The sequence below is a fragment of the Artibeus jamaicensis genome, unplaced genomic scaffold (genome assembly GCF_021234435.1).
Source record: "Artibeus jamaicensis isolate MK-2021 breed Jamaican fruit bat unplaced genomic scaffold, CSHL_Jam_final contig_797, whole genome shotgun sequence".
Lineage (NCBI taxonomy): Eukaryota > Metazoa > Chordata > Mammalia > Chiroptera > Phyllostomidae > Artibeus > Artibeus jamaicensis.
In genome coordinates this window covers 4,252,879-4,269,308 of record NW_026521977.1, presented here as the reverse complement: position 1 = coordinate 4,269,308, position 16,430 = coordinate 4,252,879, and the positions used below count along the sequence as shown (strand labels likewise).

The 16,430-nt window shown below is 43.8% G+C and overlaps 1 protein-coding gene across 9 annotated transcripts in view; it reads right to left on the bottom strand.

Moving 5' to 3' along the window:
* Window positions 1-377: 377 nt before the first annotated feature.
* The window catches only part of TEAD1 (TEA domain transcription factor 1), a 249,529-nt gene continuing 233,476 nt past the window's right edge, over window positions 378-16,430 (bottom strand). For all 9 annotated transcript variants that reach the window (XM_037146831.2, XM_037146838.2, XM_037146857.2 and 6 more), the window contains 2 exons: window positions 13,334-13,486; window positions 378-7,958 (listed from right to left, as the gene is read on the bottom strand). In XM_037146831.2, coding sequence (XP_037002726.1) covers window positions 7,845-7,958; window positions 13,334-13,486 — 267 coding nt within the window. In that variant the 3' untranslated portion in view covers window positions 378-7,844. The remainder of the gene's footprint in view (window positions 7,959-13,333; window positions 13,487-16,430) is intronic.

The window sequence follows — 16,430 nt, the reverse complement described above, 5'->3', positions numbered from 1 at the left end:
GGCTAACAGTCCTAAATGCTCAGTGGCCGAGCTGGTGTGCCTTTAGGTTCTCCAGGGCCCTACTGTGGTACATGAACACGGGGCGTGGCTTCTCAGGGTGGCCCGGGGTCCACAGACTAGCTGTTCTGCAAAACCTGTCAATTTTAACAAAGCACTGAAGCAGGGGAGAGAGTAACAGGCAGACAGACAGACTGACTTGCGGATGCTCTTGAGAAACCCGGCTGGAGTAACACCTAACGCTCCAATTACTGAGCCTGGAGGGCACTGTGGAAAGAATCGTGGCTTTGGCCTCCTTCACTGTCCTTCACGTACGCCCCCCACAGTGCAGGCAGCGTGTTCCACTTTCGACAGCACACACTTTTGCGAGATAAAAAAGGTGACCCACACTTTCATTTTCTTTATTTTTCATTGATACCGTATGAATACAAAGTTTCTAGAAAGCTACAAAATGTCTACCACTTTATCAAGAAGGCATCAAAATGTGTCACTTTGCAAAGACATGAAAACACCTGCAGGAACTGACACAAAAATAGCATTTTTAGAGTGATGAAATAATTGCACTTAACTGTCATGGATATTAAAGTTATCACACATATGTACCGCAAAAGCTAGAATACATTTTTTTTACAAAGCACTTTATAAAAAAATTCTCTGCACACAAACCCTATAATTTTCATATAACTATCATACTAAAGATAAATTCACTTTAAAGCCAACACTTAGAACATTTTTAAACAAAAAAGGTACCAGTACCTAAACACAGACATTAACAAATACGAGAATACTGTACTGCCAAGAGGGTTAACCAAATGCCTTGAATTTCTGCAAATAGGTTAAGAAAACGTGTGTGAGAATTTATCCCCCCGCCCCCCAAACTCTCCAGTCTACCCACCCGGAACCTCGTGACCGAGGGTGGGTTGCACAGCCCACTCCCAGCAGCAGTACAATATCAAAGGAACCACCAAGCAGATGAAACGCGTACATCACAAGCCCATTTTATACAAGGGACATGAAGACGCAGACTGTGAGAATCCCATGAAGTCATTCAGAATGGCAACAAACACACGTGGCAGAAACCGATGTACAGAACATTTAAGCATATTAAAGAATTAAAGGCTATTCAGGTTTTTTTCAATGTTACAAAATTTTTTTTTGTCGTTTTTCAGGCACATACTGTTTTTGTTTTTACTTTTTTTCCTTTATCTGCAGTCATGAGCCTATTGAAAAAAGGCCTACAGAAGTGAATCAAGGAGGTAAGAGGGAGATTTTTCTTTAAAGAAGTGCAGTTAATATCTAATTTACACAGTGAAACTAATCAGAGAAAATGACTGATGCGAAAAAAATAAAAGAAAATTAGACTGGTTTCCAATCGATTTACACCTAGATTCTGTCTGCTTCTTTTAAAGAAATGGGGGAAGGAGAAATTTATCTCATGATGGAAGCCAGACAGGAGCCCCCCTGACAGGTGGAATCTGCTGGAATCTGACCCCTTTGACAGATGGGCGAGTGGGGAACATCAGTGCTGTCCCAAACATGAAAATGTGGCATGGCATGTGACTGACCACATGCAAATTCGGAGAATAAAACAGGTTACGGCGTAAGAAGCAGAACAATAAATACAAATATTTCATCTTACTGAATGGTGCATGACTTCAGTGAAACCATCCTTTGCGATGCAATAAATTTTAAACACAAAACCTTCATTCTTAACAGTCTAAGCAACGCGTTTCTGAAAGGAAACTTGCCAAACCGAGCCCAGCAACAGCTGAAAGGGGCAGCGGAAACACGTATTGGATGCATTTCTTCCAAGTTGTGGTAAAGTGCACGGAGGGGGAGGGGCTGAATCCAAGCAGCTGACCACAACTTGTGTGGAGCAATTTCCTTTTCACTGGATTTTTTTTCTTGTAGAAATGCCTATAAATACTTAGAACTTGGTGTGGATAGAAAGCACTCCTGAAATTTCAGAGCCCAGAGAGGGTATTCATAAAGACACCAGGTAGAGACGGATGGGAACATAGGCGTTAAGAGTTCAGAGGCTAAACTTTCAAAGGTGTCTAATGTCATTTTGAAGTCTATACGGGTAAAGAAAAATCTTTTTCCCTTGGCTTGTTTGGCTGGTGTTTTGCTTTCTTGTCTTTCTCACTGCTTTTCCTTACCTCTCTCTGCTTTCCCAGTTTACACAAGGTTTTAATAAAAGCCAACAAGGACTTTACAGAACTGCCCCCTTGAGGGCTGGAACATTCTTGGAAAAAGCCAAATCGTGAATGGTGCTCTTTGGAAGTTTCTCACAGCACAGTCATCTGAGACACTCCGAGTCCACACTCCGCTCTAAGAAGAACACTTTAATTGTCATGACCCTAACTCGTTTTTGTTCTGCACTGTCATCTCAGCTTGAGGCTTCCAACTTCCAACACGGTGTCACTGCATGAACCAGGTTAGGTGTGCATGGTCGTCTGACCGGGAAAGCAACCTCCGCAGAGACCGCGCTCGGACGTCAGGAGGAGGGCCGATCTGTCCACCGGCCTGTCTACCGGCCGAGAGTCTGTTGCTTGTGGGGGTGCAGGGCCGGGTGACAAGCGGAGACGACATGCTGGGTCGTCGGCGCGCGCACACACACACCAGTTCCTGGGGGCGCTCCGGCTGCAGTGTGCTCCTGGCAGCGGTGGCGGGGGCTCTCCCACTGCAGACGGACTTGCCGCAGGCGGGGGGTCCACGTGGTGCGCAAGCGCACAGAGGCCTGTGGTTGGTGACTCATCCCGGTGAACCAAAGGCATTACGGTGATCTCAAAATATTTTTGGTCTCTCTACAAATTATCATTATTATGGCAGCACTTTTCTAAGCTGGAATCTCAAACCAAAGGCACTTTCATGCTAGAGTGCAGAAGAGTCACAAATAGCTAAGTATTTGGTCGTGAATTTAAAAGGCAACATTGAAAGTACAACTTGCTTATCATAGTCAACTATGAAGATGCAAACCCTTTTGTTTGGTATATGCATTTGAAAGTCTGGTCAAAGAACTGACGTGCGTTTGGTTTCAGATTTGGGACCAAACAGTCAGCTTCTTATAGAACTGGAGAAAAATGGGCTTCCTAAACAAAATGCAAACGATTTTTGCATGTTCTGTGTTAAATATGGGGCCAATCAGTGGATGGGCACTGGGAACAGGTGTCAGAGGAGGCTGGCGGCACGACTAAGGTATCACTAAGGCACTGCTTACTGGGATGCTTTGGCAGCTCTAAATTTAAAACTCCCTAAAAAAGTAACAGTAGTAAGAGAAATGCTTCCAGCTTACAAAAGGGCTCACAGTTCCGAGGCAGCCTTGTGCACTGCACACCCTACACGTGACATCTCAAAGATTTAAGGCTTTTCAGAAACAACATGTGCAGGGCTTTGCCACAGCGACAGCGACAGAAATGAGCAATGCAGACACGGCCCCTTCACGTCACAGGTGCGAACACCAACAAAGTTGGTTCTAGCCTTTGTGAGGATAAGTGTGGTGTACCAGAGCATAGACAAAATCATACAGATCATATGTACCTGGTTCGTAAAACTGACTGTAGTCTCATGATTTAAATAATTTACTGTTATACAAAAAGAAAAACAAACTGCTAAAGCCACTGCAGTATTGAAACCTAGTGACTCAGGTTTTAAAGTCACTCGGGTAACTGTAACACCAAGTGCTTGGAGCAGGCCTTTTTTTAGCTGGTCTGAGCATGAGACTTGGCTGCCGGGATGCCTGGCTATTAGAACTTTGACTGTGGCAGGTGAACTGTCCTCCGAGGAAGTGAAAAGGCTCATCAGTTTTCACATCTGCTTGCAAATGCCTCCAATAGCTCCGGCTGGACAAGACTCGCCAGTTCTCCGTCTCCCTCTCCTCTGAGCAGACGCCACCCACGCATCTGCAGGGTCATTTGGCATGAGCACCACAGAGGAACCGCCTCCACCAGAGGGACCAGGGGTTAAGTGGCAGGAGTGCCGGAGCCTCACCCTTATTCTGTCACTAACCGAGCTGGGTGGCTTTGGGCAAGTCCTCTCCTCTCTGAGCCTCAACCTTATTGCTTACACAGGGAAGGAGAGGAGACTGTGCTCTTTTAGCTCGATAAAGAAAAAGTCCTATCAGCCTTCTTCTGGAACTGATCCCTCTCTCCTCCATCCCTAAAGATGAGAAGACATTCCAGAGGTTTCCATAAATACAAACAGCACTGAGTGTAAGGCAGAGAAGTAGAAGAAGACCAGAGGAAATTTACAGAAACAATTAAAGGTTTGATAATGAGACTCATGAGCTTATGAGAAATAATGAAAATAAGCTGTTTTTTTAAACCCAGTAAACTAAGGATTGAAGGTCAAAATAAAAATGCTTTTTAAATAGGAGTGAGCTGACCACAGGAATAGTGGTGACCAGCCGTTCCCAGCTCCCCCCGGTACGAGGGAAAAGATATTAGAGGCAAGAGAGACTGGGTCGTAAAGGAGAAGTTCTGAAACAAAGAAATGTGGACACTACGTCACTTGTGCGATGTCACTTGATCACTGACAAAAGCAGAGATGCTATCTTGGGGTGAAGTGGAAGGAAAAAGAAACTCTCAAACAAGGTATCTGTGACCTGTGTGACTTAGGGCAGTGGTCCTCAGCTGGGGGAGATTTTGTGCCTCAGGGACACCTGGCAGTGTCTGAAGACATCTGGGGGAGTGACAGCGGAGGGAAGAGTCCTACTGGTGTCTAGTGAGCAGAGGCCGGGGATGCTGCCAAACCTCCTGTAATGAATGCACAGGACAGTCCCTGTGACAAAGAACTTCCTGGTGTAACACATCCACAGTGTCGAGGCTGACACGGGTCCCAGGCAGCTTGGGCGATCTGGAATTCTAGGACATGTTCTGGAAGAAGTCCTGATTTTAGTGTAGGTCTCTTGCTAAGGTGGGAAAGATTATGCCAACAGACCAGAACCCCGTTTTTCAGCTACTCCCTGTGTAGGGAGTGGAAAATTGGCCTCCCGATTCTCCTGTGAAAAGCATCTCCTGTGATGTCCCTGAATCAAACCTGGTAGTGGCGAGTGACCAGGAGATACAGCACCTGGGGGCCAGCAGTGAGGAAAGAGCTTTGGAAAGTCTTCTCTATAGTCTATAAAGCTTTACAGACAAAGGGGGAAGACTCTGCCATAAAGGGTGAAAGACCACAGGCAGACATGGAGTTGATGTTAAACAAATGCCACCCAGGTCTAATTCAGGAGAGACAGAGAGAGGGCCCAGAGTTTGGGTGACTGGACCAGTGGACAAGATGGGGAAAAATACCTGTTTTGGAGAAAATTTGAGAAGAACAAGAAGTAACTTAAAAAAAAATCTTAGAGCAAGAAATTTAAGAGCAAAAAGCTATCCTTGGGGTAGTTTAAGTAAACCCACCCCACTCAAGCACAGAGAGTCCGGATGAAGGGCCTGGCAGCCAGGCGTCGGGGCCCAGCCTGACTCTGGGAGTCAGCAGACCAGCGCACAGCCTTCTCCGCCACCCATGGAACTACCCTCACCCTCGGTGGGTCTTCTTGGGTCTCAGTCTATTTGTGCTGCGACAAGTAAATCCCAAGAGCTCTCCTGGCAGCACAGCAGAGCCCTGTGCCCGGGTGGGAGCGTGACCCAGATACCTTCCCCCCTGAAGTTCTGGGATGGCCTGGCTTTGAGCTACACACATCATCTGCACGCTTCCAGTTCTAGGGTCCTGCTCCTGGAAGAGTGGAGGGTCCCTTGAGGAGAGAGGCAAGAGACAGGAGCAAAAGCAACATCCCCAAGACAGATGACCAACAGAAGAAGCTTAAATGCTCGGGCTGAAGACCAGATGGAAGAGCAGACAACTGGGGCAATCCTTTGAGGGCCCAGCTGGGATCAGGGAACAAAAGGTAGTCTCTTGATGGAGGGAAATGGACACCTTCCTTCTGATTTCCGTAAGAATATCCACTCCAAAAGGGGAAAAGTTTGCACCTTCTCCTCTGGCCTTCCCAGTAACCAGGGGTATGAGTCTGGAAGGGGCCTGGCTTGGGCCGGTGTTCTGCTTGCCTCGAACCCGTCATACCCTCAGGCTTGGGACCACTGGACTCGAACCAGTGTGCAGGCCGGGTCAGAGCAGGCGGAGAGACAGGAGAGGGTGTGTCTAAGTTACCTGCATGTGACCGGACGAGGATCTTCTGGCTTGATGGAAAGGTCTCGATATGTCACATCTTATATAACTTACTTCACATTCTATTGGGTTAACACATTCCCAACAACGATAAAAATGCCCCTTTCTTCAGGGAAGTCGGGGGTGTGTGCTTGAGGGCACTTCCAGGGAAGCTCTACGGCGGGACCTAAGGACCACTCCGTGGCTGCGGGACACCAAGTCTGCCTGGCCCACACTCGGGAATATTTGGGTTGGAAGGCTGATCTCTTCTGGGGAGGCAACCTCCCAAATGAGCCTGTTTGAGAGGTCACAGATAGAGAGCTGGGCCTCTTAAACCTCAATCAAGTACTGTGACTTACTGAGAGGTGACAAGAAAGTGGGTGTCCTTGGAGAATACATCTAGATCTACAGAAACAGATCGAAATATACACAGAAATCAGCACCTAGCAAACTTCGTGACACTGACTAGGTGTGCCATAAATACAGGTTAAACAACTACACATGTGTGCGTATGTTTACACACACACACGTGTGTGTAGTTATAGCAGGTTAACATGCATACTGGATCACCAGAAATAAGCAATGCATCTGTAGGCTGGTGAGGGTGATTGCTGGTTTCCAGGGAGCAGAGGTGCTAAGACTGATGAGCCTTTCACTGGTCCGGTTGATGAAATTTTCTCCCAGCCACAGGATTTTCTGTACTTTGCAGCTCACAGTGCAGTATTCATGCCAATTTCAATTGTCTGTTAGTAAATTTCAGCGGTTCAAATATTTACTCATCTGAATAAAAAAATTTGGTTGTCCATATAAAATATAACTGCACACATAAGACTATAAACATTGTTTAAGTTTAGATTTTCAGTATTTATCTACTTATTGCAAAAAAAGCCATCCTTTCTTTTTCATTAAATAATCAATTATCACATTAGTACAATACACTTTTATATTTTTAAATATACTATATATGTTAAGGATAAGGGGTGAAGTTTTCTTCCTTTGTAATACCTGTTCAAGAGTTTAATGGATTAGGAGATTAGTTTTACCCTTGTGAAAAAGATACAAATTTGTCTCATTAGGGTATTTCTACCAAGGATTTCTTAAGGCTATATCTTAACATTTGGTTTCAAAAAGAAAGAAAAGTTTCATTTAAAAAATAATTTAGTGAATTACATTCTTTCATAACTTCCACCCTAATTAGTTACAAAGATAAGTCTAAAGATTCTTAGTTTTGTGTACTAATTTACATTTATATTTAAAGATTAATTTTACTTGTATCTTAAAACAAGAATTTTATGTTGGAAAAAAAAAAGAACTAAATACATTTGTATAAAGGCTGTAAATGTCCCATGGCCAATGCTCTGTCTGAGTATTTCCTACCACAATTCGGAGCAGGCCTCTGCGGACAGAGGCGCGGGGTCTGAGGTTCACCTCTCCCGAGGGACGGTGGGCTGCAGATCTGAGGATCAGAAAGCAACGACTCGATTCTCTTTTCACAACTGTACCAGAACTTCACAGCTATGACAATAGTTATGAACACATGGAAACAAGGACTTCACTCAAACAGGATTTAGAAAAGTCGGGGGGCCTCAGGGCCGGGCACCACCCCTGCGTGGTGAGGGTTACAGTCAGTCGGTAATGGAGAGAGTGTGTGTGTGCGCACAGGTGTGTGTGTATATACAGGTATCTCTCTATATAAATAACCACGTTCAGTCCTTCACAAGCCTGTAAATATGATGTTGTGCTCCATGTTCACTATTTGAAACTTCGAATACGCAGGCCATGCAGAGGAGGGTTTCTTGTGTATCCCTGTTTGTTACCACCTGTTAAAAAAAGTACATACATACATATGTGAACATGAAACACCACGTGGATGACCACATAGTCCACCTCTGCCATGAGGACTCTGATTTACTGGGAGGGGAACAGTCTATAGTCCAAGAAGTGGATTACTGGGAATCTGTCCCCCCTCACTCTGCCCCGTCCTTCTGGCTCGGATTCAGGATACTACGTGTGGGACTTGAAGCCTATCTGAGTTACCTTAGGTAGGAAAGACCTCGCCCATAACCTGAGTCCCAGGAGAGACCAGAGGAATTAGTGTTGTTTTTTTTTTTGCAGGGGAGGGAAGCTGATTTTTTTACAACAAAGATAATTTCCTACAATTTTGTCCCATGCGGCAATCAATTGCCCTGGGAATCATCTATCTCACTCCTAAACTTTTACTTAATTTTCTTCACCAGAGCCTGAGATAGACACAAGCTTCTGGAGCACGCCTTCCTCACCACTATGAGCCAGCAGCGCCTGGACTGCTGAAACCTACGCCAAGTAAAGGAGCAGCACTATCATCGTGGTGATAGTGCACATCGAATGATTGTGCTCTTTAGTCTACACAGGCTTTACTTTTCAGAACGCATTTTGAAATACTTGTTTCCCCTCTTGAGCGGAGTAGCTCAGATCCCTCTTTCTCCTCAGGAGCAGGCTCCTCGGCCTTTGTTCACATCTTGGGCCATCGAGCCCGGGTCACGGCGGCCCCTCCCCACTAGACTTGCCTCCTTCCTCCCCTTGCTCTGTGCCCCCCAGGCTGCTCTCAGAGGAACTTTCTGAAAGCACGTCTAACCCAACTTCCCTACCCAAAATGTTTCCAGGACTCTGCTACATGCGTGTTTCATTAGGCCAGCTCAAGGTTTTCAAATATTTTGAATTTGAGAGCCTAGTCCAGTTTTTCATGGGTCTCATTCTCCCTAGGTATCAGTCAGACCGCTTCACCCACCTAGTTTCCCTTACCCATAAGGCATCCAAGTTCATGGCCCCTGACTAGAGTCTCACAGTGCTCATCATTTGCCCAGCACAGCAGCCTAAACTAAGTAAGCATGTGTGCATTATTTGTGAGTACATTGGCATTACTTATTTTTAATGTCCATCTCATCCAGTGGACTGTGAGCGCCTGAAGAACAGGGACCATGTTTCCCAGTCACTAGCTCAGTGTTTGGCACACAATAATTAATAAATATTTGCTGGATGAATGAAAAGTTACATGATAATAGCTAACATATACTGACTGCTTACCATGCACCTGCTCAGTATGAGATGCGTTACCCACACTGTCTCATATGGCATAACCACTTCTATGAGCAGGTGCTGACAGGTAGGAAGCTGAGGGTTAATTTGTTTAAGGGTATAGAGATTTTTTCAATGTTGGTATCCATGTGCTTTTCTAGGTTTATTTCCTGTCACTTCCCTCAGAGATCGAATACTCCAAGCACGTGGTTCTTTCAACCTTTCTCCCTCATGCCCGTACCCAAACAAGTGCCGATCTTGCTGCTTTTACTCCTGAATGCCTCACCACAAGCCTCTGGGCTCCTGTACCAGGATCACTCCACACCAGAGCCGCCTGTGCACAGCAGCCACAGAACCCTCGTGAGGATGTACATCTGACAAGCGCATACTCTTGTTGAAAAGCCCTGATGACCTCTTTTAAACTTTTGAACTTCAGAATGAAGAGAATATCTGTTCTCCTCCTACAGGGCCGAGGAGACCCTGCCCAGTCTGGCCACTGCTCCCAGCCAGCTCACTGCTCCTTGCCCCCCTCCCTCCCTCTGTGCCAGCCGCAGGACCCTGTTTTCAGTTCCACTTGCCTCCACCTGCTTGTCTGCCCACCTGCAGTACTCTTCCCCACCCTCTGTTCACCTGGCAAGTATCTTTCAATTGCTCCTTCCTTAGGGAAGCCTTCTCTGACCTCTGAACTAGGTCAACCCACCCCTCCCCACCATTACATGTGCTCCATTGGTACCAAGTATCTACCTCTGCAGCCATCAGCCACTACTTAGTTTACACTCATTCTGTGCTTACTCGAGGAACGCCTGCCTCCCTCACCAGACTCCAGGATGGCTGTGCCATCTGGCTAGCTCGCCAAATCCTAGAGCCTGACACTTAATTAGGCACCCATGAAATGGCACTTTTCTTGGTAAATCTGAAAAATGTCTGTTTATCCATCAAGAAAATTTAAAACATCATCTTTTGACATCCCCGAGACTCCTCTACCTCACCCCAACTACAGGCACCTGCTCAGGTACCTGTGCTTCCATGGTGCCTGTCTCGTAAGCACACTACAGCCATTATGAACTTGTATTGCAATCACACATTTACCTGCCTCATTCCCCTGCCAGGCCAAGGTTTACTGTGAGACAGGTATGTGTTTTATTTGCACTGTATTCTAGCAACTAGTTTAGCTGAATGAACTGAACCACTCTCCATAACTTTGAGGCGCAGAGTATGGATTTGAGCATTCTGTTTGTAAACAGAGGAAGAATCTGAGGTCTCAAGATGTTATTTTTCCTCAGAGGTCTCGAGATTTTAAATGGCTTATCCAAGGTCATAAACCCAAGTCTTCTGATTCTGTGACCATAAAATAGCCTGCAAAGTTATCTTTTCCATTAATTCAAGTCTTAATTTGTGCCCTCATTGGCTCTGTGACTGAACACATTAGGGTAGACCTGACATTCTCTATCCATAAAATGGGAATAAAAATGACCTCAGAGTTCTGCAGCGAGAATTTCATACTATAACATTTACAAAAGGTTTAACGTGTGCCTGGAACATCTGTGATCTATCCTACCCTCTTGCAAATTTTCTGTGAAAGAATACATGCTATTTAGGCTTCACAATCGAGATTCGAAAGGAGGAAAGAAAAAAAATGTTTCTAGCAACCTGTAAGTCTGAACACAGCCTCAAAAGGAGACAGGAAGACGTGGCCTGTGGTTTGGCCGCCGTCTTCCCCTGCCTGTCTGGATGCTGTCACGAGGGCCCTGCCTCTAAGGCTCTCCTCGATTCCTGCAGAACCCTGATGGGACCGGACAGTCGAGCCTGCCAGGCGGCCGGGTCTGGAAATGGCCTTGCGGACACGGGCTTTGTACCCAAGGTACCTAGGAAGACATCTGCAGCTGTGTCCAGCAGCCGCCACCCCTGCCATGTGCCCACCCCCGTCCCTGAGGAAAGGCGGACAAGTACTCCTCATTCCTCTTGTCAGTGATGTGAGTCTATTCTCATAACCCAGGAGTTCTGGCTTAATTTCAGCTTTTCTAAAGCTGAAATGCTATTTCCAGCAGTATTTATTGACAGGCACTACTTCTTCATATCAAAGGAATTCATTTAGTTGCTTAAGAATATATTTTAAAATTAATTTAGTATGTTATGTTCTCTGGACATCTCGGCTGCGTTAAGTCACATGTTCCGAGGGAACGCTACTAACCTAGTTACATGGGTGTTACGGGTAGTAGGTGCTTTAAATTTTCTCCTGGCTTATTTTCCGTGCCTGTGCTCTATGGGGTAGGACTTTAGGGACTGAGGGCATATTCTTTAAAATGCTGAACCAGACACACAACTGGTTTTCAAGGAACAGCTAAGACTCCTTCCAAGAGAGGTGACGCTGCCATCCACTCAAAGAGTTGTGGTTACTTCCTGGGGCTCGCTCATGTCTGCACCAGGACGCCACACTCGCCTTCTGCTCATCTGAGCACTGCGGTGACCTGTTCTTAAACACAACGGGGAAGACCTACAAGATAAAAACCTGCCAGCCCCGCAAACCTTGAATTGTTCAATATTCACTAAAGACCATTAGAGAAAGGGCGTTAATGAAAACTAGTTACTAAAGAACATGTTTTCCACACTTTTCCCCACACTACCAGTTCCTCAATTTCAGGGAGACCTGGATAGACTTAAGAATCCACTGAAGCTCTCTCCCTGAAATTAATGAAAATCAGCCCCTTTTCCAGTCCCTCAGAGCAGGGACGCCAACCCCTGTGTGCAGAACTACCTGGGGATTCTGACTTCATTCGTCTGAGGTGGGCCTAGGACTCAGAATTTTCAAAAGCTTCCCGGATGGATCTGATATGCAAAAAAATTTTACATTTCACATTTTTATTTATTCATTTTTTTTACATTGAATAATGTGGGGAAATGGGCTCCTATTGCTTCTTACAAGTTATTATTAAATAGCAAAAAATGTCACGAGTGGGACCACCACTGGCAGCTTGAAATTGCCTGTGGAGGGTGAGTCTACGCTGTGGAAAGGAGCAGTCAGGGTCTGGGTGAATCTAAAGTCTCCAGGCGAAGGGTTCCTACTTCGAGTACGCTAGTTCTTACTTCTAGTCGAGAAGCAGGCCTTTCAGAGGGCTATCTGGCCACAATGTTGTCTTGCTGCCCCTTTTTAGCAAAATCCTTTCCACCAAGTTTTGTGTTGGCACTTTTCCTGCAATTTGATTAAGAAATGCCATTTATTCTTAAAATGATCCTTATAAAACCATTACTGTGTACATATTCTGTAGGTATATTTGAGGACAACTACTATTCTCTATAATCTTCCTGAGTCCCCCCAAGAAACCTCCATGAGAAATCTGTTTCAAAGTTAAGTACCAAGGGGGTCGCCCCCGGCCCCACGGCACTGCCCGGGGGAGCCAGAAAGTGTCCCCACTGTGGACACTGAGCGTCACTACTGTTTCCTTCCCCTTCAGCCGCCCAGGAAGTTTTGGTCTTCAGCCTCTGGAGAACATTTCCAACCCTTCCTGGCCATGACATTCTATTTTAATTTATATTTCTTCTGGCACTGAGAGTTCATAGTTTTGCTGCTTTAATGTGCAGTACTTCTTATAAAGCCTTGTAAATCCTTTGCGAAATGAATCAAGATATGTTTGAAATACAAACCTACTCACTCAGTTTTTGCCTCATTTATGACTGACATAGTATGTTTCTGCTAAGACGCAACCTTGGCTAAGCTTGAATTTCCTAGGGAACTTAAAAAAAAAAAACCCACATGCCTGGATCCTATCCTTAGAGACACTGAGTCACCTGACATAGGTTGCTGTTTGGGATCAGGGTGTTTAGATACCAAGGTCTTTCTCCAGTTCTTTCTAGTACGTAGCCTGAATTGAGAACCCAGGACCAGTGCTTTTTATTACCCTTCTGAATCCCAGTGCTGTCAGGTTTAGAAACTGCAGCCAGACGAGACCCCTTCTCTTCCACAGACTTGAGCCGGAACCAAAGCTGTTTGTGCCTCGTGGGCGTGTGAATTCGGCTGCTAACTGACCACCCAGGACCCGCCCCGGCAGCCCATGCAGTTCCCTCCCAGCCCCCACCCGTTCCTGGTTTTCCTCACCAGCCTCAGGGCTAAGTCTCCCGGACAAGAAAGAGACAAAACAGTTACCAATAAAATTGTGAAGTTTTCCAAAACACTATTCATCATATATTTCTCTGGTAAGTGTTTGAGCTTGTGGATGAAGTTGATCATATATTCACACATCGGGGAGCGGTTTATTCGGTATACAAATCGGCCATTCTCAAACCTTGCATACTCCGTCTGTGAGGGAGAAAGGATTGGAACATTTTTACCGTCCTGACTTCGAAGCATGAACAAAGATATTACTGCCTGTAAAAGCATTTTACCCTTTCAAAATGCAATGTCTCCTATATACTGTACTGTTTATGCAGTTCACTTAATTTTTTTAAATATTAAAAAAGTTTGGATAAAACTTTATCCAAACTTAATACTATACTCAGAATTCATTATTTTTCTGAAAATTAACAAAAAATTGGAAGGTGCCTCAGTGCAGTAAGGGGCGCATCAGCCTCATTTAAAAAAACTGGAAAGATGATAGCTTTAAAAAGAGTTGTGTAAACCCTTTTCGACAAAGGTCAGGAAAAAAACATAACCACCTACTTAGTGATTCTCTGCCTGGAGAGCTGCAGGGGTGGGACCCACCGTTTACAATTCTTCAAAGAGCCCAAAGAAGGTCCTTCTTTACTGTGATGAGGCCTCACAGGCAGACAACCAATTCTGCTCATTTCTCTACTTTAGGAAAAACTACTGCACACTCACCATGAGCCCCTGACTGTTATTTATGCCTTTAATTTAAAAAGAGAGAAAGAAAGTGCTTGTATATATGCAGTTTGAAGATCCCACTGAAGCACTCAGAAATAAGAAACACACTCCTGGATAACCTCGGATCAAAAAGGAATTAAAAAGGAAATTACAAACTATCCAAAGAGTAATGAAAAGGAAAACGCATCCCCATTAGGGGAGCCAGTGAAGCTACACTTGCAGGAAACTTAATAAAGCAGCTTCATGTCTCCATCATTAAAGATGAGAAATTACAGAAGTACACATCTTAAAAATAATTAAAACACCACAAAATAAACCAAACCACACAAAAAAAATCAAAAGAAACCAAGAATAGGAAATTAATAAAGATAAAAGCTGAAATCAATGTAATAGAAATTTAAAACGCACACGGAATAAATATAAAAGCTGGTTCCTTTAAGAGACAATAAAATAAATAAACCCTTTATAAGCCTAAGAAGGAGAAAGAAGGAAAGGGATGAAACCAGACTCACAGTACAGATCAGAAGCTTTACAAGGGGTTACTGCACGTAACTGACAGAGAAAAGCAAAGAAAACCCAGAGGACAGGATGCTCTCCTAGCAAAAGTACAGATTTTCCAGTACTGAACCCCTTTTTTTTAAGTTGAAAAATTCAATTAGTCAGTGATTGTGGAAGTGGCTAGAAAGTTGTTCAGAGATCTACTGCTGAAAAGGGTACAAAGACCAAATGGTTTTACAGCCGGATTTTAGGTAATCTTTAACAAAGTTATTTTTGCTGTTATTCAAACTATGCCAGAGCACAGAAATGGGTAGGTGTCCCAATGACTTTATGAAAATGATATACATTCAATGCTGCAATCTGATGGATTATTATAAAAAGCAAGCATAAGTATCACTTGTGACAGCAATTTTCAACCCTTTTCATCTCATGGCACACATGAACTAACTAGTAAAATTCTGCGGCACACCAAAAATACATAGTAAACTTTTTCCTAATCTGACAAAAAAAAAACCAAGTATAATTTTGATTCATTCACACTGGACAACTATTGTTATGTTGGTTGTTGCCTTTTTTTAACTGGACAATCCAAGGGAAAAGAGGTCCCCTGAGTAATTAGCCAGGTATCGCATGTTTTAAAACTTCTTGCGGCACATCAGTGTGCCTCTTCCGCCACACGGGGTGACGTCGCCGACTTAGGAGATGCAGAATTGCTGTGCCAAACAGCCAACAGAACGCATCGCTGTGACCAGCGAGGGCTTTCTGCAGAAAGCTGTGCTGGTGCGTGCGCAGGACGCAGACCAACTGGTGATGTTAACAAACGGGAGAACAGTCAGGGAAAAATCATATAGTAAGAGTTGCTGAAAAGGAATTTGATAAAGTATTATAGCTATTACTCCTAAAAACTCTAAGTGAAATAATTATAAAAAGAAAGTACTTAGATGTAAAATAAAGACCATTATGAAAACCAAGAATAAATATAATCCTACATGGCAAATCACCAAAACCACATCTATTGACATCAGGAACTATAGAAGGACGCTATTACTCATACAGCACTATTTCTTTTTACAACCACGTTGGAGGTTTTAAGAAACCAAAAGGTGGGACAATAATAATTTTTTATTTCATTATTTATTATTATTATTTTTTAAATCAGATAATATTTTATCACACAGAATGACTTTTTATTTTTTTTAATTTTATTTATTTATTTTTAGAGAGGGGAAGGGAGGGAGGGAGAAAGAAAGAGAAACATCAATGTGTGGTTGTCTCTCGTGCGTCCCCCACTGGGGACCTGGCCTGCAATCCAGGCATGTGCCCTGACTGGGAATTGAACCTGTGATGCTTTGGTCTGTAGGCTCACACTCAATCCACTGAGCCATACCAACCAGGACAGAAAATAATAATTTCTTAAAAACCAGCACAAACTGGCAAAGAGGAGATAAACTAAACTGCTGCTGAAATTATATACATAGAAAACTCAAGAATCTAGGGGAAAATGACCAGAGATAAATAAGAGAAATACAGCAAGATGTTTTGAAAGAACACAGAAATACAAAAACTAAGAGCTTTTCTCTCTTCTAGTAATTAAAATCTAGAAATGAAAAATTGTGTTAACAAATTATGTAATACTTAGAAATACATTTAGCCAGAAAGGGATAAATCTATACATAAAAACTATAAAATGAGATTGAGATGCAAATGGATTCTTAACTGGGAAGATTTAATATCAATAATATATCAATTGATCCCAAAATAATATCTAAATCAAATGTGATTACAATTAAATTGCTCAAATAAGATTTTGTTTCTCTCATTTGTTTTTAAACATTTTAGAAATGATCTCATTATCTGGAAGAATGAGTGCTGGTTATGAAGCTAGAACATACATGACAAGGAAGATCAGTGGGACCGACTTCCT